This window comes from Dermochelys coriacea, chromosome 3, assembly GCF_009764565.3.
Source record: "Dermochelys coriacea isolate rDerCor1 chromosome 3, rDerCor1.pri.v4, whole genome shotgun sequence".
NCBI lineage: Eukaryota > Metazoa > Chordata > Testudines > Dermochelyidae > Dermochelys > Dermochelys coriacea.
Window position 1 is genome coordinate 160,951,561 of NC_050070.1, and position 27,923 is coordinate 160,979,483.

Below are 27,923 nucleotides of genomic sequence, written 5' to 3' on the forward strand. Positions count from 1 at the left end.
TGTTTAATCCCTAACACTACCAGCTTGTCCATTATTTCTTGGTACATATGGTCAGTTCTAGTACTCTTACCAAAGTCAAATGTCTTGCTTGCCTCAAACCGGAGATTACAGTTCTATGGTCAGAATAAAATAGAAGGGTTTAAACACCAAGCAGCTGTACTTGAACCAGGAAGGCTGTTTCCATTTCCTGGGAGTCAATTGGCTAGTCTTGGGATAGAAAGGCCAAAGAACACTGGCCCATGGAATAGTGGGATAGCATTGGCGGACTCAGGCCTATGGTGCATCCACACAGCAAAATGAAGCAGTTCGGACAAGACTTGGGCTTGGACCCACACTCCACTGGATTCTAAGATCTACGTCCTGAGGGCTTACTGGCCCAAATCAGACAGATCTGTGTGTAGATGATAGGTGTGAGGGGGCTGGGCTCAAACCTGAGTCTGAGCCTGCGCTTTACAGTGTAGAGTAGCTAGACCCTTAAATGCGTCACCTGAAGAATGAGAAGCATGAGCTCGTAGACTTATAAACTTTAAGGTCGGAAGGGACCATCATGATCATCTAGTCTGACCTTCTGCACGTTACAGGCCTCAGAACCTCACCCATGCCTGAAATAGACCCCTAACCTCTGGCTGGGTTACTGAATCATGGTTTAAAGATTTCAAGTTATAGAGAATTCACCATTTACACTAATTTAAACCTGCAAATGACCTATATCCTATGCTGCAAAGGAAGGCAAAAAAAATTCCCAGGGTCCCTGCTTAACTAACCCAGGGAAAAAAATTTTCCTGACCCCAAATTTGGCAAATCAGTTAGACTCTAAGCATGTGGGCAAGACCCGCCAGGCAGATACCTGGGAAAAAATGCTCAGTAGTAACTCCCCTTTATCTCAATAGAAGCTAACTTTTCCCACCTACAGATCATTTAAATGTTGACTTTGAAGATCTGTTGAGCAAAGTGTGCAAGAAAGTGGAGGGATGCTCACAATATGACAATCTGCATAGTATGCTATTAGAAGCATCTCATTTCAGCATCACAACCAGGATGAGTTTGGATAGTGAAGAGTTTTGAAGAGTACTATTACTAATTTTTATTCTAATCTGATCCTTGTTCAGGACTTCAGCGCATGTAGGTGGTTTAAGCAAGAGATATACTTCCCTAATGCTCAGAAAGGAGTGAATATCACATCATCTGCATCAGCCCAACTTTGGCAAAGCAGCAAAAGACCATACCCCTATACATTTCCTTACAATTAGAAATGCAGGCGTGCATGTTATTGATATGAAAACTGGCAAGATTATAATGTATCATTGCCTCTAAAAAAAAATCAGTTTTTGAGAGTCTATGCATGTGAGTATATCTTTAGATTAAAAAAAAAGGCTATTTCTTCAGCCTTTTCCTTTGATACATCAAAAATTCTAAAACACCTCCTGGTCTTCATGCAAAAGGGCAGAAAAAGTGGTTTGTGATAAATTTTAGACTTTGAACAAATAGATTTGTTCTCTATGTGGCTTTATAGATGTTTCATCAAAATCTGCTTTCAGTAAACTGGTGTCAATCCAAAGTAACTATCTGCTTAAATCAACTTACTTCTCCCCTCAGTAAACTGGTGTGAATCTGAAGTACAGTAACTCCTCACTTAAAGTCATCCCAGTTAACGGTGTTGTGTCGGTGTTGTGTTTCGTTGTTACATTGCTGATCAATTAGGAAACACGCTCGTTTAAAATTGTTCAATGCTCCCTTCTAAGGTCGTTTGGCAGCCGCCTACTTTGTCCACTGCTTGCAGGAAGAGCAGCCGATTGCAGCTAGTTGGTGGGTGGTTGGAACCAGGGTGGACTGGCAGCTCCCCTATCAGCTCCCCACTCCCCTAAGTTCCCTGTGCAGCAGCTGCTCAGCAGGCTATCAATTGCCAGCAGTTCAGCTGTGCCTCCCCCCCATTGCCATGTGCTCCTCCTGCCCTCTGCCTTGGAGCTGCTCCTAAGACTCCTACTTTCGGGGGGGAAGGGAAAGAAGAGGGGGGCTAATGTCAGGGTGTCCCTCTCCCCCCTGCTCCTGCACCCCGCTTATCCCATCTTCCATAGAGTGGGGAGGACACCCGGACAGAGGGAGCTGCTGCCTTAGGCAGCAGCTGCAGTCCAATCTCAGCTTTCTGATCTAATTAACAAGGCAGTGTACTTCTGACCCCACTCTTCATACCTAAAGGGGAAACGCACATCTCTCTCTCTCAAACCCCACAGGGTGTCTCTCTCTCTCTCTGTCTCCCCTCCCTCCTTTCCTGCTGCCTTGTAGAGTGTGAGAGTTAACCCTTGAGGGCTCAGCCAATTGCTAGTTCATCATTCAGCAGTAAGACATTCTCTGGGAAATATCCCACCCTCTGACTCCTCCACCTCAACCAAGCTTCACAATCATCACTGTATACCAGTATTAAATTGTTTATTTAAAACTTATACTCTGTGCATGCATGTGTATATATATTTTATATAAAAAAACTATATAGTTTGTCTGGTGAAACAAATTTCCCTGGAAACTAAGCCCCTCATTTGCATTAAGTGTTATGGGGAAATTGGATTATCTTAGCATCGTTTCACTTATGTTCCTGAAAAATGAGACTAACTACAATGTTAAGTGAGGAGTTCCTGTAACTCGATGTAGGCAGATAGTTACTTCAGATTCACACCAGTTTACTGAGAGCAGATTGTGTGTGTATATATAAACACACACACACACACACACACTGTATATAGCTATTTCCCAGAGCCATTCTACTGAGCTATACTTTATTATATAAATTATGACTAGGGAATATTTTCCTTAAATATTTTATTCTAGCCAGGGTATCAACAAAATTTTAATTTTTCTTTTGATAGATCAGACAAATTTCATCAGATAAAACAAAAAAACTAGCAACCAAAACTAACAACTATAAGCATATTACACAGTTATGGTCAGAAGTTTATGGTCAGAGGTTTATCATCTGTACACTATGTCAAAGCTCAATGCTTTAAATTTAAAGTAAGCTTTACTGTGCAGAAGAAAAATGCTGCTTTTAACCATCTTAATGCTTTTAAGTGTAAAAAGGAGAGGCAGTTGTGACAGCTAATTTTATCATGTGAAGATTAACTTATTTATTTCATGGGCATGAATGAAATGCCTGTATTTTTAATTTGTATTTATTTTTTTTGTATGCAAGAATAGTTCTGTACTGTTAACTAAGCAATGAAGCATGACTGGAAAAGTATTTCTGAGCAATTATATCATGTTTTGAATGGCCAAAAATACATCACATCACAAGAAGACTAAATCCTTTTAGCCACACAAAAAGCGTACTATCCATCTAAAAGTGAACTACTTGTGTATGAACACTGTTATGGGATAAAGAAAAGGAGTACTTGTGGCACCTTAGAGACTAACAAATTTATTAGAGCATAAGCTTTCGTGAGCTACAGCTCACTTCATCGGATGCATCCGATGAAGTGAGCTGTAGCTCACGAAAGCTTATGCTCTAATAAATTTGTTAGTCTCCAAGGTGCCACAAGTACTCCTTTTCTTTTTGCGAATACAGACTAACACGGCTGCTACTCTGAAACCTGTTATGCGATAGTTACAGATAGTAAGAAAGCTCCTCCCTACATCCAATGTTGTAAAACCACTAATTAAATTAAGGGACTGGAAGTCAGATAATCTAGGTTCTTTTCATGTGGGACCTGATCTCTGTGCTTTGGTTTCTGCATCTGTAAAATGAGGGTAATACTTACCTTAGCTACTTCACATGCGTGTTGATAACGTCCTTGAGACAGTAGCCAGAAACCTCCTCTCCATATTTTTCACCCTTAATTTCACACAGAATTTTTGAAATCTGATTTTCAGATTGAATGTGTGTATGGTGAACATAAAAAAACCCCTCTTTCCTGAACCAACCACCACTATATATGGCTGCTCCAATTATCAAGATAGTGGGAATGGAAAAAGGGGGTTTAAAGCCAACTACAAGACACACAATCCCTCAAAAACTAAAGATACTGGAGGGATAAACAGCATTCTGAACATAAGCCAGAAAGAAATCACTTAAATGCTAAAAAAGCTAAAAAAAACTTCAACAAAACACAGAACAAAGTAATACCAAACATTTAATAGAAATGCCTTATTTTCTCAAGATGGATTGCCCATATGGAAAATCACAATCTAAAAATGCTAGCATAACAAAAAACTTTAAAATGTGCTCTCAATATTATGAAAAACTTAATTCAGAGCTCCTCGATGTTGACATTAAAAAGGATGATCTTTATGTTGAAAGTGCCTACAAAATACACATGTAAAAGGAGCTGGTAGAGGAAAGAACCTTAAAGGCCAACCGCAATATCACTGTTACTTTCACTGACCTCAGGGGCAGAGAATTCTAGGAAGGAAATAAAGTGAAAAAACAACAGTGATGCTTCCCAGGGCTATCCACCTGAATTTAGCATGACACAGCCTTCTCTGAACCTTCCAGGAGTCCGCTCCTTGACAACATTGTCCACAAACAGCAAAAGTACTCCCCTCTCAGCCTGTGTGGACTCCACTGTCCTTTAGCAGGCAGGTGATAGGCACACACCAACCCCTAAGCCTTCCAAATGTCCCTATTAAATGCCCAGCCCATGATTAATTGAACACTCACAGAACCCACAGATTCTCTACTCCCAAAGGAACAGCACACCAGCTTATGAGTTCTACCTCTGGATCACCCCTCTGCTCAACACGCAACACTTAGATATATTTATAGTGAAAAAAGGAATAAATTTATCAAAGAACAGATATTCAAGTGACAGTAAGAAAGAATACTGGAAACAAATGGTTACATATGAAACAAAATCATAACTCACAAGACATTCCCATCTCCTACAGGATAGCTTACCCCAATTCCTTTTCCCAGGATTTTCCTTTTAGGAAATCAAGCCTGCTGGCACCTTGTCTTCAAAGATTTAGGTACATATGCCTAGTGTACCTCCATGCCCCCAGTTATATCCCCAAAAGCTGACCGACTTTAAACAGGTTAACCCTGGATTTTTTTTTCCACTGCAGCATCCACGCTCTAGTCATCAAAATTTGACTCAACATGCAAATAGATTTATTTTGTAAGATACGCAATGCACAATGATCAATCTGGGACATAAGCATCTCCCACCTCCTGTCTGGAAATGTCAGTCTCAGTGCACACTACCTCTGAGTGACCTGCCCTTAATTACAAGGCCCTTAGGAAAGAGAAGTTATTTACATTACAATAACTTGAGTTCTTTGAGATGTTTTGTCCCTAAGGTACATTTACCCTGTCCAACTAGCATTCAGGCCTGGTTTCATGGGCCACCCAACTACGATATTGTCCAATGCATTCCTGGTCTAGCGTAGGATGTGCGCACACCTATGTGCTCTTGACCCGAGAATGAAAAGCAGCTCCACAGGCTTGTGCAGAGCAGCACCTAACACCTTCAAACCAGGGCATATAAAGAGGCGCAGACTCACTGCCATTCAGTTCTTTCTTGATTACAAAACAGAGCCTCCATAACCAAGGGAAGGAGTCCAGGAGGTGTAGCACCCATAGGGATAAAACATCTCAAAGAAGAAGAAAACCTCCTTCCTTAGAGGTTTTTAAAGTCAGGCTTGACAAAGCCCTGGCTGGGATGATTTAACTGGGACTTGGTCCTGCTTTGAGCAGGGGGTTGGACTAGATGACCTTCTGGGGTCCCTTCCAACCCTGATATTCTATGATTCTATGATCTCAAGTTACTGTGAGGTAAGTAACCTCTCCTCCAAGTATATGACCCTGTGGGTACTCTACCGTTGGAGACTTCCAAACAGTAACTCAACGAGAAGGTGGATGCTGGGGAGATAAGTCCAAGACAGTTCAGAGGATTGCTTCCTCTAAAGGTAGTATCACCGATGGACGAAGGTAAGATGGTGTAAAGCTTGGCAAGGTACACATAGAAGATAAGTTGCACTCCTACAAATTTCTGTATAGGAACCCCTTCAATAGAGCTACAGATCTAGGCTGAGCTCTAGTGGAATGTGCTGTCACTCCATGAAGGGGCTGCATCCCAGCAGATTCATAACAGTTTAAGATGCACCCCAAAATCCAGTTTGGAAGTCTTTGTGTAGAAATAGGTTGACCCTTCTCTTATATAATTCCTCCAAATTATATAAATAGCCTAGGAGAGGCCTTGGAGGTTTTATCCTGTAAAGGTAGAAAGCAAGGGCACTTCTAACATGCGGTGTATGCAGGCTGGTCTCCTCTGTGGAGGAATAAAGTTTGGGGAAGAACACCAGGAGATGATCTCCTGATAAATATGGTACAGTAGAACCTCAGAGTTATGAACACCAGAGTTACTAACTGACCGATCAACCACACAACTCATTTGAAACCAGAAGTACACAATCAGGCAGCAGTAGAGACCCAAAAAAAAAGGCAAATACAGTACAGTACAGTACTATGTTACATGTAAACTACTAAAAAAAATAAAGGGAAAATTTAAAAAAAAGATTTGACAAGGTAAGGAAATTGTTTCTGTGCTTGTTTCATTTAAATTAATACAGCTTTGAAACTTTACTGTGAAGTTTAAGTCAATGTTCAGTTGTAAATTTTTGAAAGACCAACCAACAACAACAACGTTGTTCAGAGTTACAAACATTTCAGAGTTATGAACAACCTCCATTCCCAAGGTGTTCGTAACTCCGAGGTTCTAGTGTATTCCAAAGAGACCCTCGAGAGGAATTCGGAGGAGGAAGCAGTGTAAATTTTGTCTTTATAAAAGGTGGTATATTGTGGGTCAGCCATAAGGGACTGAGCTTTCCCATTCATCTCACTGAGGTGATAGATATGAGAAATGTCGTCTTGAGGGAGAGGTGGAAGAGTGAGCAGATAGCCATTGGTTTAAAGGGAGGTTTCCTTAATGCATCAAGAACCAAACTGAGCTCTCACTGGGGGGCAATCAGCTTTTGTACAGGGGGAAAAAGTTGGCTAAACCCTTGAAGAATCTAGGTGCAGCAGGGTGGGGAAAGACTGAGAAGCCTTAGGTGAGTGAAAGGCTGTGACAGTGTTCTTTAATCTAGCTCACTGACAGATCAGGTTTCTTTAAATCCAACAGGTAGTCCAGGATCTTCGAAAGTGGAAACTCCAAGGCCCAAGAAGAAAAAGAGCACCAGGAATGGAAGTATTTCCACTTCTGATAGCAAGTTTTGTGGGTACTAAGTTTCCATTAGACAGGAGAAGTGACTAGACTCTGTCTCAACAGGTTAGTTCCGTGCTCAAGAACCATCTAGGAACCATGCTGTGAGGTTCATGGAGGAGAGGATGGGATGGATCAGGGTCCTTGAGTTCTGTGAAAGGAGATTCCTCCTGAGAAGTCAGACAGGCATTGCCAGAGAGGTGAAGAAGATTTGAGTAATACACCTGTCTTGGCTATGATGGTGCTCTTTCCTCTTATAGTAGGAATAAGGTTTTAAAGATGAGAGATAGAGATTGGTAAGCATAGAGTAGGGCAGGGAGGCAGTATATTATCAGGGAACCTCCCAACAAGTTATGTCCTTATTCTCTCTTGGAGAAAAAAGCAACATTTCACATTCCTCAGGGTGGAAAAGGAGGTCTGCTTCTGGGGAATCCCAGGTCTGGCAGCTGCTGTGATCCTGAGGAAGTGTCTGCTCAGAGAGCCTGCATCTGTATTCTGGAGACCTGAAAGACTGCTGACATTTCTATTTGATGGAAAATGCACAGTTCCACAGCCTTCACAACTCTGTGTATAAGGACTGGGATCTTGCTCCATCTAATCAATGTATACAACATATTGATGGCCTGCTGTACCCTGACAGAGTGGCACTGTACGGTGTGAAGGAAGTGTTGGCAAGTGTCTCACTGCTTTCAGCTCCAGAATGTTTATATGAAGCAAAACCTCTTGTGTGGACTACTGCCCTGGATTGTGTCCCCTTGGAGGTGGGCTCCCCATCCCAAAAGAGAAGCGTTTATTGAAGGATCTTTGATGGAGGATGGGGGTCAGAGAATGGGATTCCCACATAAGATTTCAATGGATGCTTCTACCATCCTCTCTTCTACCAGAGAGTCCAGAACTTTGAGGTACCATAATACGTTTGGAGAGACCATGTATGTTTGAGGTATACATAGATCTTAGCCATGTCTGAAGGTGCAGTTTCATGTAAGTCATAGCAAACATGGAGGCCAACATGTGCCCTAAGGGTTGTAGGCAGGACCTTACAGTTATTTGTGGGCGGTGTTGTATCATTGAGATTAGACTGAACAGTGGAGAATCCAATTTTGGGAGTTAGGCTCTGGTGGCTAGTGAGTCTAGAGAGGCTCAATTAAGTCTATTCTCTGGATTGGAGTCAATGAAGACTTCTTTTGATTGATGTGAAGGCCCAGAGACTGAAATAGGCCCAGAGACTATAGCCTTGGATGTTGCAAGCTAGACCTCTACATCTGATTGACCCTTGAGGAGCCAATCATCTGATTGGGAATACTGCTATGCCCCATTAACATAAATGAGCTACCACTGCTGAGAAAAACTCTGTAAAGACCCTGTGCTCTGAAGAGAGCCCAAAGGGAAGGTCTCAGTACTAGTAGTGTTCTGAACCTATTTTGAATCATAGAAAACATCTGTGGGATGGATGGATGACTACATGAAAGTAGGTATCCTAGAGGTCGAGGGTGACAAACCAATCTCCCGGATCTAGGGATTGAATTATAGTGGCTAACATTACCATCCTGAAATGCTGAGAAAGGATGCAGGTGCTCAACTTTTAGATCAAGGATTGATTGCCATTATCTATGCCTCTTGGAAACTAGGAAATAGCTGGAATAAAAGCCTCTTCCAACAAACTCAGGGGAAACCTGCTTGAGTGCCCCTCAAGAGTAGGATAGACTGGACCTCCTGTTTGAAGAGGTTCTTTTGTGAGAAGTCCCTGAAGAGGGACAGCGTGAAAATATATGGACTACCACACACTGATAACCTCAGATATCCATCTGTGAAGTAATCTGTTCCCAGACAGGAAGGAAGCTGGACAGTCAATCCCCAAAGGGGGGTTGGATGGAATCACTCAGTACAGGCAATGGAAGGGTAGGCAGCTTGAGGCGCTCAACTGAGGCATTGTTTCTTAGCGGGAGATGCAGATGTTGCTGTGGAAGACTGAGGTCCCTTCTTTTGAGGCCTAGATCTACTTCTTTGAAAGTCAGAGGGTCTGGGAAAAGCCTGTGGGAGATTGTATTGGAACAGCCTAGATTACAATGAGATACGAGATCCACTAAATCACCTTTGTTTCAGGGACGCAAATTCCCAGTGACTGCGAGGTAGTTGTCAAGTACCTCAGAGAGAGGAAGGAGGAATCTGTGTCAGAACTGAATAGTCTGGGTTCCTTCAAAGATAAGGTCTTCAACATATTCTGCACCTGTCTTGGGAGACCAGAGGCTCTTTGTGTGACCAGAGTCATGGCTAGGGATCTAGAAGCTGTATCCATGGTATCTAGGGCAACTTGGAGGAAGGGTCTTGGCTATCAGCTGACCTTCTGAAATGAGAGCCTGAAATTGTTCCCACTGATCCAGTAGCAGATGTTAAAGAAAGAAAGTGAACTTAGAGTGCATGTTGTAGTCAGACTTTGCCAATAGGAATTGGAGGGACAACAAGGTGCAGCTTTTCCTTCCCAGGAGATCTAACCATTTGGACTCCTTCTCATAAGGTGAAAGAATGAAATGCTAATGTCTATTCCTTTCATTTGCCACATCCTCAACCAAAGAACTGGGAGTGGGGTGCAATGAAAAAAATTCCCCCATATCCTTAGAAGGGACATAGTACTTCTTTATCTGCTCACTTACAGGTGGGTTGAATAGTGCCAGGTGTTTGCAGACTTTACAAGCAGGTGATACCAGGGCCTCACTGATTGAGAGGGCAGTATTCAGAATGTCCCCCGAAGACTGTTAAGTCTCCTACGCTTCCTCTAAAGGAATCTGGAGGGATTCTGCCAGGCATTCCATGTGGTCTTGAAAGCCACGAAAGTGGACAGTATGAGGGGAGGAGGGAAGGAGGATATCACTGCTTCATCAGGAGATGAAAAGAACTTAGCTGATGGGGCAAGGATCCTGCTGATTTTGACTGTTTCCCTGTGCTGAGGGTGTATAAGGTAGCAAAGGAAGACCATGAAGTACCAGATGGCAATTCTGCGGTACCAGGGGCTGGTCAGATGGTGTCTGAGAATGGTGCAGTACCAGTGGGTGCTGGGTTTTCTTGGTTGTTGGAGACCTGTAAAACTGCTCTCCAAAGTGTCTTTAAGGATTCCAGAAGGCCCACTAAAAATGGACAGATAAGGAAAGGTTCCCCATGGATAATCAGAACCCCTGATCCTAAAATGTCTGGTAGCATCCCAAGAGGCTTCATCCAAATGCTGGCTCAGTGAGTGGTGCGTTGAAAAGGAGCCCTGAACTGAGACCTCAAAGTCTGAAGAAGGCTCATCCCTTGGGCTGAAAGGTGGCACCTCAGACAAAGGTGCAAATACCCTACACTGGATGTCCAATCCCATCTCAATCCATCTAGATGGTACCGGAGTAAATCACTGCAATGGAGACTCCAGTACATGCCATAACTGAAGTTTTAAACTTGAACTGTCAGAATGTTAAAAGTCAACTAAGAACCTAGACAATCATTTTTAACCTGAGAACTCAAAAATAATCACATATTTTTAACCCTACAAGCAAATTCACTTCTGGTCTAAGACAAAGTGTGAAAAATGTCAACCCTAAAGGTAATTTGCAGAAAAAGTTATAAGCCACTGACATGTCGTTCAGAATTAAGTCCCATCTTAACTAGAACTATCCCTTCAGAATTTTTAACCAAAAAGTAGATATCTGTCCCCAAAAAGACACTGCAACAAATATTTCTGGGTTACATCAATTTGCATCTGGAGTAACTCCATTTTCTTCAATGGCATAACTGAGAAAATAATTTGTCTGTGATACCAAGATTTACATACCTGTTCTAGCATAAGAGTAAACCTTTTCCCTAATAGGTTTGTTATGTGATGTTTCAGCTTTCTGTTGTTTACAGATCTTCGTGTGGCAACTTGGTTCTGAAACAACTGTTTGAATTTCAGTTTCTTTATCATCATCTGTAACAAACAGTTTAAATATATAAATATTATGCTGCTGACAGTAGGTCATGAGGCCTCACTTGTTTTCTGAATAAAAGTTACAATTGTACAGTTAATATATATTCTCATTTACATTTATGCAATTTATATTTTTTCAAAGAACATTCTAATTTAAATGTATTTTTAAAATATCACTATATGTAAAAATCTAACATGTTCACAGTAAAAAAAAAGGGGGTTTTTAAAAAACCACAAGTATTCCTCTTCTTCACCACAATGAATGCACTGGAAATTCACATTAAACTTCTTTTGCTGTGACAATGGAACAATCAGTATTAAAGTGTACAGTTTGAACATGTATTTTTCCTTCAACATTTTTGAAAAAAATAAGTGTTACTCGTCTTTTTATATTTTGCTCTTGCATTTAACCTTCCTTCGGGTTTGATTCTACTTGCAATCAGTGAAAGCTGTGACTAATAGATTAAGTTAAGGATTAATTTAATAGATTAATTTAAAGATTAACTTTTTCATTTTTACAGAAAAAAGAACCGAGTCCCTACTTCTTTAGGGGCCCAATTCAGCAAAGCACTTAAGCATATGCTTAAGTGTATCCCTAATAAGCAAAGACCTTAAATATGTTTAATCAATCAGATTTAAGCACGTTTAAAATAAAACGTGCTTCAGTGCTTTGTTCAATCCTTGAATCATGGCATGCCATCACCATGGGCCCAATTCCGCAAGTCACTTAGCACCCTCAATTTCGCTTAAAAAAATGTCTGCTATAGTCCCTTGGTTCATCAGCCCTTCCTTTCAACCTCATTTAAGGACTGGTCCAAAGCTAACTGAAGTCCCTGAGAATGTTCTTTCCCTCCCCCATGCCTCCAAATGAGATCTGGCTTAGGGCTTAAGTGCCTGATTTTTCACCCACCAAAGTTAACTGCAAAACTTCCACTGACTTAGATTCATAGATACTAAGGTCAGAAGGGACCATTCTGATCATCTAGTCCGACCTCCTGCACAGCGCAGGCCACAGAATCTCACCCACCCACTCCTATGAAAAACCTCACCCATGTCTGAGCTATTGAAGTCCTTAAATCATGGTTCAAAGACTTCAAGGAGAAGAGAAGCCTCCCTCAAGTCAACCATGCCCCATGCTACAGAGGAAGGCGAAAAACCTCCAGGGCCTCTCCAATCTGCCCTGGAGGAAAATTCCTTCCTGACCCCAAATATGGCAATCAGCTAAACCCTGAGCATATGGGCAAGATTCACCAGCCAGATACCCAGGAAAGAATTTTCTATAGTAACTCAGATCCCATCCATCCAATATCCCATCTCAGGGGATTTGGCCTATTTACCCTGAATATTTAAAGATCAATTACTTACCAAAATCCCATTATCCCATCATACCATCTCCTCCATAAACTTATCGAGTAGAATCTTAAAACCAGATAGATCTTTTGCCCCCACTGCTTCCCTTGGAAGGTTATTCCAAAACTTCACTCCTCTGATGGTTAAAAACCTTCGTCTGATTTCAAGTCTAAACTTCCTGGTGGACAGTTTATACCCATTTGTTCTTGTGTCCACATTGGTGCTGAGCTTATGATGCAGGATCAACTTTAACACCTTGGGAGCACCACAAGTTACCGAAAGCCATGAAGACCAGGAGGTGCCATTGACTTCTTCTCAGAACTCTTCTATAGATTTTTATGAAACTTTTATTCCTTCCAGAGGTGATTTTATTTTGTATTTATTTAAAATACATTTGAAGGGAGGAAGGTGGTATTTTTCAGCCTTTGGGAGATTGTTATAAACTGTATTTTTATCAACCTCCTCCTCTCAGGAAGAAAACTAAATTCAAGATCACCATAAAATATCTTCTCAACTTGAATACACAAATTTAGAGAAGATTTTACATAGATTAGAATTAGACGTGCATGTAATTTTTATATGTGGAGATAAGTTTATCACCTGGATAAATATATTTTGTACACATTTTGTAGTTGATACTTTGAACTGTAAAAAAAATAGGAATCATCTCTCTCGGTGTGTTTTCATCAAATAAGGGGGGGAAAGTTACCTGTATTGTAAAAAATTTTCTTTGAGTTGTGTTGCACATGTCTATTCCACTCAGCTGTGTGCGTACCTAGTGCACCTTGAGCTGAAGAGTTCTGTGTAGCCAGACCTGCCCAGTTAGAACATGCACCCTGCATGTCCTAGTGCTCCAGGCCATTCTATAAAGGGCAGAGCCTTCCCAACCCTCCTTCACAATGGAATCATGATAGAATAGATTCTGAAGCAGAGAAGGAGAATGGATCGTGAAACAAACATGTGCATGCATCTCAAAAAAACAGCTACTACATAGGTAAGTAACCATTTTTTTCATCTTTGAGTGCCTGCAAATGTCTATGCCACCTCAGTGATTCCCAAGCAATACAGAATGGTGGTGGGGTTAGGATTCTATCTGAAGAAAGACTATAGGACTGCTTTCCCAAAGTTTGAGTTAACTCTGGAGGCTATGCTAATAGCATAGTACTTGGAGAAAGTATGCACCGATGAGCAGGTCACTGCTCTACTTATTTCTTCTGCAGGCAAATCTCTCAAGAAGGTAAAGAAAGTTGCTGGTATCCTTGTAGAATAAGCTGACACTTTTGAAGGAGGTAGTGTGTTTATCTCATAATTTGTGGTTATACATGGTTATCCAATGAGACCACCTTTGAGCTGAAGCCTCCTGTCCTTTCATATTGTCTGCACAAAATATAAATAGACATGGAGATGACCTAAAAGGATTTTGTTCTGTCTATATACAAGGAGTGGGCCTGAAAGACATCCTGCATATGAAGCCTTTTCTTATCCTTACATGTATGCAGCTTAGGGGGGAAAGGTGGATAAACAGACAGTCTGGTTAATGTGGATACTAGACACCACCTTTGGAATACATTTTGGATGGAACCTCATGAACATTTTGTCTTTAAAAAAATATAGCATATAGGGGCCTCAACATCAGAGCCTGCAGAAGTAATAGCCATCAAGAAAGAAACTTTTTGCTGAAGGTGGGCCAAAAAGCCTCAGATGGAGGTCCCATTAGAGCTAGTAATACCAGATTCAGGTCCCAAGGAGGAACTGTGTTTGATGAGGAGATGGTTGTGTTTTTAAAAGGGACAGCAGAATCTACTATAGGGTTAGAGAACACTAGTCATCATGGGACAGGAAGATGTATAGCAGGGATAGTAGCTAAATGCACTTCTATAGAGTTAATAGACAGTTCCAATTCCCTACAACAAAGCAGATAAAATATCCTATATCTTTTCTGCTGAGGGGAGGAAGCTATGAACCTCTGCTCAACACAAGAAATGTTTCCATTTATACAAGTAAGTATTCCTAGTAAATAGTTTCCTGCTGTTCAAAAGAATCTTCTGGACAGCTTTAAAAAAAAAACCACACCCCACCCACACACTACTCCAATTCTTTGCAGTACAGTCCAGCCATTCAACAGTCAAGCTTTAGGACTTGGAAAGGAGAGAAAAGACAGTATATGTCCCTGTCTGGAGGAAGCATTAGAGGTGACTGAACTGAAAGTCTGGGTACGTCTGAGAACAAGTGCTGTCTTAGCCAAGCTGAGGCTATCAGAATCATTTTACTTCAGCTTGAGTATAATCCTGGGAATGAGTGTTATGGGAGGAAAAGCATATGTCAGACTTGAACCTTAGAGAAGGAGGAATGAATCTGTGAAGGAACCTGAACTGTGACCTACTTTGGAATAGAAAAAACAGTCATTAACCTGTTTCACACCTGCTTTCTTCGAGATGTGTTGCACATGGCCATTTCATTCTTGATGTGTGCATGCCCCCAAGCACAGTAAATCAGAAGATTTTCCCTCAGAGGTATTCACTGGGGCAGCTCAAGCATCCTCTGCTGCAGCGCACCACTGCATATAGGTGTGAAGCACTGAGCGGCCTCCCAACCCCCAAGGTTCCTCCCTGCTAGAAAGCCTCCAATGCAGAAGGCTAGGAAGACAAGTCATGGAATGGACACATGGTTAATAATCATTTTTTCTTCTTTAAGTGATTGTACACGTACTAGTGTACATATCCTGAGCAACATGAAAGCATCCGTTAGGGAACCCAGACTGTGACCCTGTAAGGAATAAAACTGCTAGCATTTCCTGTTGTATCTCATTACAAACAGATCTACCTGGGGAGTTCCCCAGATCTGGAAAATGGATCTGGCTACATCGGGACGAAAGGATCACTCGTGGCAACTCACAAATGACCTGTCTAGGTGATCTTCCAGTTCATTCTGCACCCTGCAAAGTAAGCAGCTTTGATACGAATCAATTTGGCAATGCAAAAATCCCAGAGATAAGTTGCCACTTGGCAGAGTAGAGATGAGTGTGCCCTTCCTTGTCGAGACAGAACACTGCTGCTATGTTGTCTGTGAGAGTGAGCAGACTTTCTCTGGACATGGGGTAGGAAAACCTGGCATTCCAGCTAGATAGCTATCAACTCCTTGACATTTATATAAAGAATTAGGTCCTTTGCATACCATAACCCCAAGACTGAAGAGAACCCAGATGAGCCTCCCCCCCCAAACCAGGGCAGATGCATCCTCTACTATCATTCACAATGATTGAGGAGGGACTAAATGAACTCCTACACAAGTACTGACAAGGTCTGTCTACCAGCCTAAAGAGTCTAAAATGTGAAAGATACATGTTTTTCAATGGGAATGGCTCAGCAAAAATACTGAAGCCAGTCAACCTTGTAAAATCTTGAGATGCAACGTGACATACTGGACTGCATATGTTCAAGAGGCCATGTGTCCCAGAAGCCTCTAAATTCCATGCAGCTGTGATTGGGTAAGTCTTGAGATCTAAAACAATGGATCAAATTGTCTGAAACCTTGACTCTGGAAGGAAAGCTCTGGCTTGTGTAGAGTCCAACACTGCACCTATAAATTCTATCCTCTTAACTGGCGAGAGGATAGATATTTTCTGAATTGATCAACAGACCCAGTGCCTTGAAAGTTGATTGGATGAGAGTTACACTGGACAATAACTGAATCCTGGAATGGCTTCACACAAGTCAGTCATCTAGGCAGAGATAAACTTGGATTCCTAACCTTCTCAGGAAGGCAGCTACCATCATCATACATTCTATAAAAATCCAAAGCACTATTAATTGGTTGAAGGGCAGCACCGCAAACAGGTAATGAGATGACAGAAATCTGAAATATTTTCTGTGGCCTTGATAAATCAACACATGGAAATAGGTATCCTTTAAGCTGAGGGTGGCATACCAGTCTCCAGAGAGGGGATAATGAAAGCCAACATGATCCTGCAAAACTCTCTTTTTTAGATATTGGTTGAGTTGATGCAGATCTAAAATTGGGCTGAAACCTCCCTGTGCTTTTGGGATTAAAAAAATAGAATCCCGTTCCTCTGACACTGAGGAATCTCGTCTATGACTCCCACCTGGATGAAAAATTGAACCTCCTGTAGGAGAAGCTCCTTGTGAGAATGGTCCCTGAAAGAGATAGGGAAAGAGAATGGGAAGGAGGGTGAAGAAACAAACCAAAGGATGTATCCAACTTCCACTGTGCATAAGACCCATTGGTCCAAAGTAATTTGGGACCAAGCACTGAAGAAATGGGATAGACTGTTTGTTAGCAAAGAAAGGAGAGAGACTGGAATCATGAAAACTGGTCTGGCATCCTCAATCAAACCATCAAAACAGTTGCTTAGTACCCAAAGGGCACCTAGATGGATCAGGAGTCCATCTGTGGCTATAACTCCTACTCTTTTTTCCTCAATAGGTCCTGGCAAGGTATAGAAGAACAGTATCTGAGATGGCTGAGGAGCCTGCAAAGTTGGCTAAAGTGAAGGAAATCCATGTCTGGAATGGATAAGCAAAACCGTACTCAAGGACCAAGGGCTTCCCCAGGGAGCCCAACAAGGCCAGTGTGTGCACAGCATGGGTGGCCAGTAAGAAACTCAAAAGAGATCTCCCATAAGGCCAATGTTGATAAGCCCTATTAGAACAAGATCTCATGCATTTACCTGAGAAATAAGACAAGTGCTGAGATCGCCTCGATCTGCTAGGTAATGGTCCTCTATTGCAGTATTTCCCAAATTGTGGGTTGCGAGACATGTTTCCACACCTCTGCCCCAACGTTGTTGCTCCCACAATCTCACAGACTGGTATGCAAGAACAGGACCAGAGGAGAAGATGAAGAGGCTGCTGTGGTGCACGAGATCAGGCCAGCTGCTGGGGAGTACGTACAAAAACACCTGGGGGAAGACACTGGGCGCAGGGGAAGGACAGGACTCAGAGCACATGTACCAACTGCTGGGGGCAGGGGGACAGAACCCCTGAGCAGAGGGTATTGGTGCGCAGGGCACACACAAACCCCCAAGTCTCAGTAGCTTCCTTCACTCCCCATTCCATCACCTCCTCCTGTCCACATTACTGCAATACTGGACATGCACAGATGGCTCTTGCTTGGCTGTATTCTGAGACTTTATAACTTTTAATATAAATTTAGGATCAAAATGACATGTCTGGAGTAGCAGAATGATCAAAAACAGTTTTTCGTGCTTCTAATTTTTCAAGCACCTTCCCCCTCCCCCATGCTGTCTGCAGTGGTTCATGACCATGAATTCCAATCTCAAGGCAGACTGTCAAAAAGCAGGGCAGACATCCCAAACTGGTTGTATGTTCTATAATTAGATTTCACCAACACAGTAACAAATGTGAACTCCTGAAGCACTAATAGTTTTACCATGAAGTCACAGACAGTTCTCTTGGGCATTCCAGTCTGTTTTGCTACCCAGGCAAGCTGGTCTTAGTGATAGTTGGTTGCAATATACCAGAGGTCATAAAAGATTCAGGTTGCTTCCAGGCTCAAGAGACCAGTAACCTACCCCAGGTCAATTGGTACCTTTGATCTCACACTAGAGACAATGCTTGTTTCCAATCCTATACCAAGCTATGGATTTATTAACTAGAAAAAAAGAAAAGAAAGTTATTTACAGGTTAAAGCAGGCAAACACATATACACAAATGAGTTACAATCTATGGGTCCAAAAGGTGAGGGTTGTAGTAATCTGTCAGCATTTAATGTCTTTTAGGGCTATCCCAGCTTGACCCTGGGGAATCTCTGATTCTGTTTCATAGCTCCAGCCCTGTCAGAGTCCAAACACCATAAGAGATGAAAAATGTTGTTCACTATCTTTATTTCCTTCTTCCAGAATACAAGCTAATGGGATGAGCCCTTTTGCACATTGCTAATTGCCCCTGCACAGGCTAAGTCTTTGTATTATGATATCCCACAATGGCCCATTGAGTTTTGGTAGTCCTGCCTGATAGGTTGACAGTTTCAAGGCAAACATTTTTACACTTATAAAGGTAATATTTAAGTTTTTGCTTTACAGCATGTGATAAAGATATTAGATAAAGATTAATTCATGCAGCAACTTACATGCATTTCATAAAGTCTAAACAATAAACACACTGTTTTATGTTCAAAACCCATCTTAACAACATTAACACATAGGTAAAACAGACTGGCTGCCAGCAATGAATTTGTCAGTGCCTGTCTGAGGCCTAAAACCTTGGCAAGAACTAGCACCTGGTTTTCCAGCATGACACCCCTCACCTCTCAGACCCTTGGAGGTCACCATAACAGAGATGACACCAAAGGGGGTCGCAGCATGAAGATGTTTGGGAACCACTGTTCTACTGTAATTGATTCAGAGAAGGACATGCAATAGTCCTATGTCACTGGAGGAGTCATGCCACGATGGGTAGATAATGCACCATGCTGCTCTGCTTGCAGCTTAAACAAATGAGGCTTAGCTGACAACAGCAACGGGGACTGCCTCAAAGTCAGCACAGAACCAAATGTCAATGCTATGGCAATGTGCACCAAGAACCGTGCATGGTTTGACTTCGGTACCGATGATTGTATCTGCTTCAGTATCAACCACTAGAGGTGCACCAATCAGGTGTTTGAAACAGTTGGTACCAAGACCAAAAGCTGCAGTGGTGCCAGTCACAAAGTGAGTCAACATTCGTGCTGAGAGTAGAGTCAGTGCCAATTCAGAGAGTGAAACCAGTACCGATGCTGGTGCTGATTAAGTACAGATAATGTCACTATTATATTCAGTGTGGTTGAATCATAGCAGACTGTGGTACTGATAGGCATACATCTCCAGCTGCAGCATAAGCCTCAGGTGTAGTCAGTGCCAATAATCCAGGAGCCACAGAGTTGCTGGATCATAAGTCTGAGAGAGGCCAGACAGTGCCGGACTCAACTAAGGCCTGGTGGCCAGTGCCAGAGCTGAGATGGTACTGGGGAGTGTCAGGCCAAAGACATCGTTCTAACCTTGGTATGGATTAGAGCCTGGGGAAGGTTTTTAGAAGAGTATCTGTGTTCAAGATTCTTTTTAAGACTCAAAGAGCTCTTTTTTTGGTTTAGGGTGAGTTTCAGGTGTTGGTTCTTTGTGAGACGAGCACAGAGATGGGGAAAGCTTTCATTTTCTCATGACAGATGGATCCCACTTTCTCATGTTTTTGAGAGCTTGAATGAAGAAGTCACTTGAAGAAGGCACTTTTAGGAACAGTAGTTTGAGATCTTACTGTATCAGGCAGTCCTGAATCAGAGGATGGTCTCATTGCCTGCTCTATTACTTACTTCCTCAAAATGCTAAAAATGATACTACTACCTATTTACAAAGGAAAAAAACCTTTTGAGACAAGGGAAAGAGACCAAGACAGAACATGAGGAGCTCTAGCTTATAGTCTTAGACAGTGAGAAGGAACCAAAGAGGGGCTGGAGCTGCTCCAACCTTCAAACACTCGCCAGGAGGTACAGGACACATGCTCCACAGAATTCTCCGGCTTGAGTACACTGGGTGCACACCCCCCTAAATGGAATACACATGCACAAGCACTCAAAGAAAGAGCACCATTTGTTAATGATTCCAAGATGTATCACACTCCTAGTAAACAAGCAAAACTTAATCCAATTCCATTATAAAATCTTGTGCAGAGGCAGAATGAACAAACATTAATACTACACTATTTTTTTTACAGAGGACAAGTGATTTATAATCAATGTATTAGGCCAAACACTAACAGCATAGTCAGAAATAGTTTACATTTAAGAGCACAGCGAGTTAAAAGAAGATTGTAATTGAAATAGGAGTATTCATGATTTGTGCCCTTCTTGTCACGAATGCACAGAAGGTAATTTTTTCTTATCATAAGAATTATCCTAAGTACATCTATACCAATACAAAAAACAGATTTGATTTTCTCTCGCTTTCTTTTTCTGCCATTTTAAGTTTATGATTATTATACTTTCCTTCACTATCTATGGTAGAAGATGCTGATGTGCCAATAACATGGTAGACTTCTTCATGAACAGGAATCATGGAAAGTTTCTTTCCAGTGTCACTCTTTAGCTCCAAGGATATCATCGTCTCACACTGAGCCATTTCAGGTCTCTCTCTTTGTTTTCTTGAGAGTCTAGAATTGAACAAGAAAATTATTCTGTATGAATTATTTGATTGGATGTTGAAATTAGAGAAAAGAATAATTGACTAGGAGAAAATATTTATGCAATGGTTCACATTTATAGCTAAGGCACAACTCCTCCTAGCATGAAGTGAAAAGGTAATATGCAATTTGGAAAAAAATGAGGCTTGGTCTACACCGATAACTTAGGTCGAACTAGCTGCATCACTCAGAGATGTGAAAAATTCACTCCCAAGACACACATTTAAGACAACCTAATCCCCAACGTAGACACTGCTAGGTCGACAAAAGAATTCCTCTTCCATTGCTGTAGCGTCTACACTACAACAGCATCACTACGTTTGTGCCACTACAGCACTTGTAGTACAGACATATCCTTAGATCTCCTGATAAATGACTGCACCTCCTGAAAGGAGCTTCCAGCCATGGTTAAATCTACAGAACATTCTCATCACTATTTGTATGGGAGGAAGCTTATGATCCGGACAGACCATACATCCCTGCAATGGTTCTTTAGATTCAGCAATCTTGAGGGATAACTTGCCAAGTAGCTGGAAAAACTGCAATGCAGTGATTTCAGAGTTGCATACAGACCTGGGAATAAGCACAGTAATGCCGATGCCTTGAACAAACCACCTTCTTGGAAGGGTATATTGCAAACACTGCCCCTATGCAGGAGAGCAAGGAATTAGTTGCTCAGCGGAATGAGTACATTCAAGAAAAGATGGCAGTCCCCTCTCATTCCATAATTCACAACAGTGAAAATGTTCCTGGTTCATCCACTGAGACAGATAGTCAGTCCATGTGGGATTGCAAGAGTGGATTCTACAGCAATGAAAAGCTGCCCAAAGAGGGGACCCTGATATCAGAATAATGCGACACAAATGCAGCCACCCCAGAACAGAATATCCCCTCACAATACCACAACAAAAGCGCTCTGGTAACAGTGAGAAAGCTTGGAGTTTAAGGATAAATATTGTATCGGAGATGGGAAAAAACCAGCAATAAGGAATATAAAAACCTTAGCCAAGCCAGGTGAGAATTATTATTGGATAAAATGCTGGCAAAGGCAAGAAAGAGGAAGTTACTCCCCTTGCAGAGTAACAATGGTTCTTTGAGATGTGTCCCCCTACAGGTGCTCCACTATATGTGTATGTGCACCCCTGCACCTTTAATTAGAGATTTTTGGTAGCAGTGTCTATTGAGCCCGCACATGTGCTCTCCCTCCCTCGTGGTCTGCCTTGAGGCTACCTAGCACTGTGTGGGAGAACCCCCTCCTTCCCAAGCTCCTTCTCTACTGCAGGGCCCTATGGAGAGTAGAGGGGAGGAGGGTGGGTTGTGGAGCACCCATGGGAAGACACATCTCAAAGAACCATCGTTACTGCACAAGATGAGTAACATCCTCTTCTTCAAGTAGTGTCCCTATGGGTGCTTCACTGCAGGTGACTCCCAAGAAATATCCACCACTGGAGGCTGGGACTTCAGAGTGGAGTCTGTTACTACAGAGAGTACTGTGGAGTCGAGAGTGGCATCGGAGGCCAAATCTCCAGTGATAGCATGTTCTGCAAAAGTGTGGGCAGAGGCTCAAATCACCGCCCTACGGATTACTGAAATAGGAATATCTTTAAAGAATGTGACTGAGGTAGAAATTGACCTTATGGTGTTCGTATGGACTCTGGAGGCCGCAGGTTGCACCCTTAATAAAAGTGATTAATGCAACCAGAGACCCATTTAAGTAGTCTTTGAGCCAATATCACAGAGCCTTTGGAAGAGTGTAGGGATTTCCTGAAGTCCTTACTCCTGTCCAAGTAGAATGCTAGTGTTCTTCTAACATCTAGCATACGGAGAATCATCTCCCTGTTGTCACAATGTGGGGGGGGGGGGAAGAGAAATGGATCTGTTGATTCATATGCAAAGTGCAGAGAAAGTAGGGAGAAACTTAGGATATGGCCTTAGAGTTACTTGGTCTTTAAAAAAAAAAAAAAAGACTAAATGGTGAGTGTGCCATCAGGGCCGCTATTTCTCCTATGCGTCTACCTGAGGTAATGGCAATTAGACATGCTGTCTTCGGGGACAGGTGAAAGAGAGAGCAAGTTGCCATGGACTCAAAGGGAGGTCTAGTCAGAGTCCTGAGAACTAGGTTAAGATCTCAGGCTGCAGTGGGTGGTCTCACATGCAGGCAGAGATTCCCAATGCCCTTAAGGAATCTACGCTTCAGTGGGTGAGCAAACACCAAGTATCTGTCTACGTATTGGTGAAAAGCCGTTTTCACTGTGAGATGTACCTTAAGGGAGTTGAGAGAGTTTTGATCTCTTGAGGTCTAAAATGTAGTGTAAAATCAGAGGGAGGGAAGATGAGGTTGGGTTTGTGTGTTTAGAATGACAACAAACTTGGAATGGTTTCCATTTTGTAGGTATGTCGAGTGTCTCACAGACAGCTGCAGCGGCACAGGAGCTAGCAAACAGAGCTGTAAACAGGGGAGTTTGAGTAGGAGTTCTGTTGGAGGAGAAGGTATTTGTACTTAGTTTTGGGTGTGTGTGTGTGTGTGTGTGTGTGTGTGTGTGTGTAGAGGCTTGTAGGGGCTTTGTGCTGGGAGAAAAGCTGAGCCCTGATTAGGGGGCGGGGCTTTTCTGACTAGGAATCCTATAAAGGTAGCCAACCAGTCAGGCAGCGGCACAGACAGCTGTAGCAGCACAGGAGCCAGCAAACAGAGCTGTAAACAGGGGTGTTTGAGTGGGAGTTTCTATTGTGGTGCTTGTTTGGGGTTTGTTTTTGCTGTGGGGGGTGGTCTTTTGGTGTGGCTTGTGTTTCCCAGATTAACAGGATTTAGGTGGGAAGGCTATGACAGATACAGAGGCAGCTGTGGGAGTGACTCGTGTAGTGGAAGAGACAATAAGGATGACTGGATGTGGAAGCTGTGGTATGTACATGATCCTGGAGGGGGGACCTGATAAGAGTTTTTTCTGCATGAAATGCCATCTGATAGAGCTGATGGAGGAAAAGATCCGAGGTTTGGAGATGCAGGTGGAAAGTCTAGTTGAGTTTAGGAAGAGGTTTGAGCAGATGGAGCAAAGACATGAGGTATCTGAAGGGAAAAGCTCAGACTTGCAGATGGAAGCAGGGCTGGGGAATTTTGAGGGGAGACTGGGTGAGGAAAGTGGTCAGTGGAAGCATGTAGGGAGAAGGAACCAGGCAGAGGAAAAGACAAGCTAGTGAAGGAGAAACAGAGCTTAGGAACAGGTTTGCAGAGTTGGAAAATGAAGAAGGGGCTCAGCAGGTAGTCGCTGAAGGTGGAAGGGCAAGGAAGAAGAGAAGAGCAGCTAGTCCTATAGGAAAAAGGGGAAGAGTCAAGGGAGACTACACCAAATACGAGCCCCAGGAGGATACAGGATGGGTTGAAGAGGATTATAAGGGAAAATAGGAATGGAAAGAACTTGCAGCCAGAGGGAACAGGGGAGAGACTGGAGAATAGCACCGTCACCAGGAAAAGGCAGGTCTATGTGATCGGGGACTCTTTATTGAGAAGAATAGACAGGCCTGTAACTAGAGCTGATCCAGAGAATAGAAGGGTGTGCTGTCTTCCAGGTGCTAAGATACGGGATGTTGACCTGAGGTTGAAAAGGATCCTAAAGGGAGTGGGAAAGAATCCCCTAATTATCCTTCACGTGGGAACAAATGACCCAGCGAGAATCTAGCTGGAAAGTATTAAGGAAGACTATGCTAGGCTGGGGAAGACACTTCAGGAAATCAAGGCTCAGGTGATCTTTAGTGGGATCCTGCCTGTTCATAGAAAAGGGCAACAAAGGTGTGACAAGATTATGACTGTCAACAGATGGCTTAGGCAGTGGTGCTATAAGGAGGGCTTTGGGATGTATGGCCACTGGGAGGCATTCATGGACAGAGGTCAGTTCTCTCGGGATGGACTTCATCTGAGTAGGGAAGGAAATAGACTTCTAGGATGGAGGCTGGCACAACTGATAAAGAGAGCTTTGAGAGAGAAACTAGGAATTTGGGGGAGATGGTTGGGAGATGTCCAGGTAATCTCCACGCCAGATTTTAGCATTGAAAGGGAAGAAGACGAAGTAAGAAAGGATACAGCTATGGATAGGAGAATGTATATAAAGGAGCAAGGGCAGTGTGGATACCAGTCTAATAGGTTATACTGGCTGTAGAATGACTGTGCCTAATAGGGTACAAAATGTGAGTGAGGCCAAACAGCAAAAATTAAGATGTTTGTACACCAATGCGAGGAGCCTAGGTAACAAAATGGAGGAACTAGAGCTACTGGTGCAGGAAGTAAAATTATTTACAGATATTATAGGAATAACAGAAACATGGTGGAATAGTAGTCATGACTGGACTACAGGTATTGAAGGGTATATGCTATTTAGGAAAGACAGAAATAAAGGTAAAGGTGGTGGAGTAGCATTGTATATCAATGATGAGGTAGAATGTAAAAAAAATAAGAAGCGATGCAATGGATAAGAGAGTCCGTCTGGGCAAAAATTACATTGGGGAAGATAACTATTAGAGTCTCTCCTACAATAGTGCTTGGGGTGTGCTATAGACTGCCAGGATCTAATTTGGATATGGATAGAGCCCTTTTTAACATTTTTAATAAAGTAAATACTAATGGAAACTGCATGATCATGGGAGACTAACTTCCCAGATATAGACTGGAGGACCAGTGCTAGTAATAATAATAGGGCTCATTTTCCTAGATGAGAAAGCTGATGGATTCCTTCATCAAGCAGTTGCTGAACCGACTAGAATGGATGCCATTTTAGATTTGGTTTTGGTGAGTAGCGAGGACCTCATAGAAGAAATGGTTGTAGGGGATAATCTTGGCTCAAGTGATCATGAGCTAATTCAGTTCAAACTGAAGAGTAGAATTAACAAAAATAAATATGCAACTAGAGTTTTTGATTTCAAAAAGGGCTGACTTTCAAAAATTAAGGAAATTAGTTAGGGAAGTGGATCGGACTGAAGAATTTATGGATCTAAAAAGGTAGAGGAGGCCCAGGATTACTTTAAATCAAAGCTGCAGAAGCTATCGGAAACCTGTATCCCAAGAAAGGGGAAAAAATTCAAAGGCAAGAGTTGTAGACCAAGCATCTTAGAGAGGTGATTAAGAAGAAGCAGAAAGCATACAGGGAGTGGAAGATGGGAGGGATCAGCAAGGAAAGCTACCTAATTGAGGTCAGAACATGTAGGGATCAAGTGAGACAGGCTAAAAGTCGAGTAGAGTTGGACCTTGCAAAGGGAATTAAAACCAATAGTAAAAGGTTCTATAGCCATATAAATAAGAAGAAAACTAAGAAAGAAGAAGTGGGGCCGCTAAACACTCAGGATGGAGTGGAGATTAAAGATAATCAGGCATGGCCCAATATCTAAACAAATACTTTGCCTCAGTCTTTAATAAGGCTAAAGAGGATCTTGGGGATAATGGTAGCATGACAAATGGGAAGGAGGATATGGCGGTACATTTTACCACATCTGAGGTAGAAGCAAAACTCAAACAGCTTAATGGGACTAAATCGGGGGGCCCAGATAATCTTCATCCAAGAATATTAAAGGAATTGGCACCTGAAATTGCAAGCCCATTATCAAGAATTTTTAATGAATCTGTAAACTCAGGAGTTGTACCAAATGATTGGAGAATTGCTAATATAGTTCCTATTTTTAAGAAAAGAAAAAAGTGATCCAGGTAACTAGTAACTAGGCCAGTTTGTTTGACATCTGTAGTATGCAAGGTCCTGGAAAAAATTTTGAAGAAGAAATTAGTTAAGGACATTGAAGTCAATGGTAAATGGGACAAAATACAACATGGTTTTACAAAAGGTAGGTCGTGCCAAACCAACCTGATCTCCTTCTTTGAGAAAGTAACAAATTTTTTAGATAAAGGAAACGCAGTGGATCTAATTTACCTAGATTTCAGTAAGGTGATTGATACCGTGCCACATGGGGAATTATTAGTTAAATTGGAAAAGATGGGGATCAATATGAACATCAAAAGGTGGATAAGGAATTGGTTAAAGGGAGACTGCAACGGGTCCTACTGAAAGGCGAACTGTCAGGCTGGAGGGAGGTTACCAGTGGAGTTCCTCAGGGATCGGTTTTGGGACCAATCTTATTTAATCTTTTTATTACTGACCTCGGCACAAAAAGTGGGAGTGTGCTAATAAAGTTTGCAGATGATACAAAGCTGGGAGGTATTGCCAATTCGGAGAAGGATCGGGATATTATACAGGAGGATCTGGATGACCTTGTAAACTGGAGTAATAGTAATAGGATGAAATTTAATAGTGAGACGTGTAAGGTTATGCATTTAGGGATTAATAACAAGAATTTTAGTTATAAGCTGGGGACACACAAATTAGAAGCAACGGAAAAGGAGAAGGACCTTGGAGTATTGGTTGATCATAGGATGACTCTGAGCTGTCCATGTGATATGGCTGTGAAAAAAGCTAATGCGGTTTTGGGATGCATCAGGAGAGGTATTTCCAGTAGGGATAAGGAGGTTTTAATACCATTATACTAGGCATTGGTGAGACCTCACCTAGAATACTGTGTGCAGTTCTGGTCTCCCATGTTTAACAAGGATGAATTCAAACTGGAGCAGGTACAGAGAAGGGCTACTAGGATGATCCGAGGAATGGAAAACTTGTCTTATGAAAGGAGACTTAAGGAGCTTGGCTTGTTTAGCCTAACTAAAAGAAGATTGAGGGAAGATATGATTGCTCTCTATAAATATATCAGAGGATAAATACAGGAGAGGGAGAGGCACTGTTTAAACTCAGCACCAATGTGGACACAAGAACCAATGGGTATAAACTGGCCACCAGGAAGTTTAGACTTGAAATTAGACGAAGGTTTCTAACCATCAGAGGAGTGAAGTTTTGGAAAAGCCTTCCAAGGGAAGCAGTGGGGGCAAAAGATCGATCTGGTTTTAAGATTCTACTTGATAAGTTTATGGAGGAGATGGTATGATGGGGTAATGGGATTTTGGTAAGTAATTGATCTTTAAATATTCAGGGTAAATAGGCCTAATCCCCTGAGATGGGATATTAGATGGATGGGATCCGAGTTACCCAGGAAAGAATTTTCTGTAGTATCTGGCTGGTGAATCTTGCCCATATGCTCAGGGTTTAGCCGATCGCCATATTTGGGGTCGGGAAGGAATTCTCCTCCAGGGCAGATTGGAAGAGGCCCTGGAGGTTTTTCGCCTTCCTCTGTAGGATGGGGCATGGGTCACTTGAGGGAGGCTTCTCTGCTCCT

The 27,923-nt window shown here is 42.3% G+C and overlaps 1 protein-coding gene across 1 annotated transcript in view; it reads right to left on the bottom strand.

Annotated features, from left to right (window-relative positions):
* DNAH14 (dynein axonemal heavy chain 14) overlaps positions 1-27,923 on the bottom strand; it is a 551,687-nt gene that overhangs the window by 479,434 nt on the left and 44,330 nt on the right. Inside the window, exons 4-6 of the mRNA XM_043511487.1 lie at positions 20,431-20,636; positions 10,993-11,127; positions 5,060-5,062 (exon numbers count right to left, since the gene is read on the bottom strand). Of these exons, the coding sequence (XP_043367422.1) occupies positions 5,060-5,062; positions 10,993-11,127; positions 20,431-20,636 (344 nt within the window). The remainder of the gene's footprint in view (positions 1-5,059; positions 5,063-10,992; positions 11,128-20,430; positions 20,637-27,923) is intronic.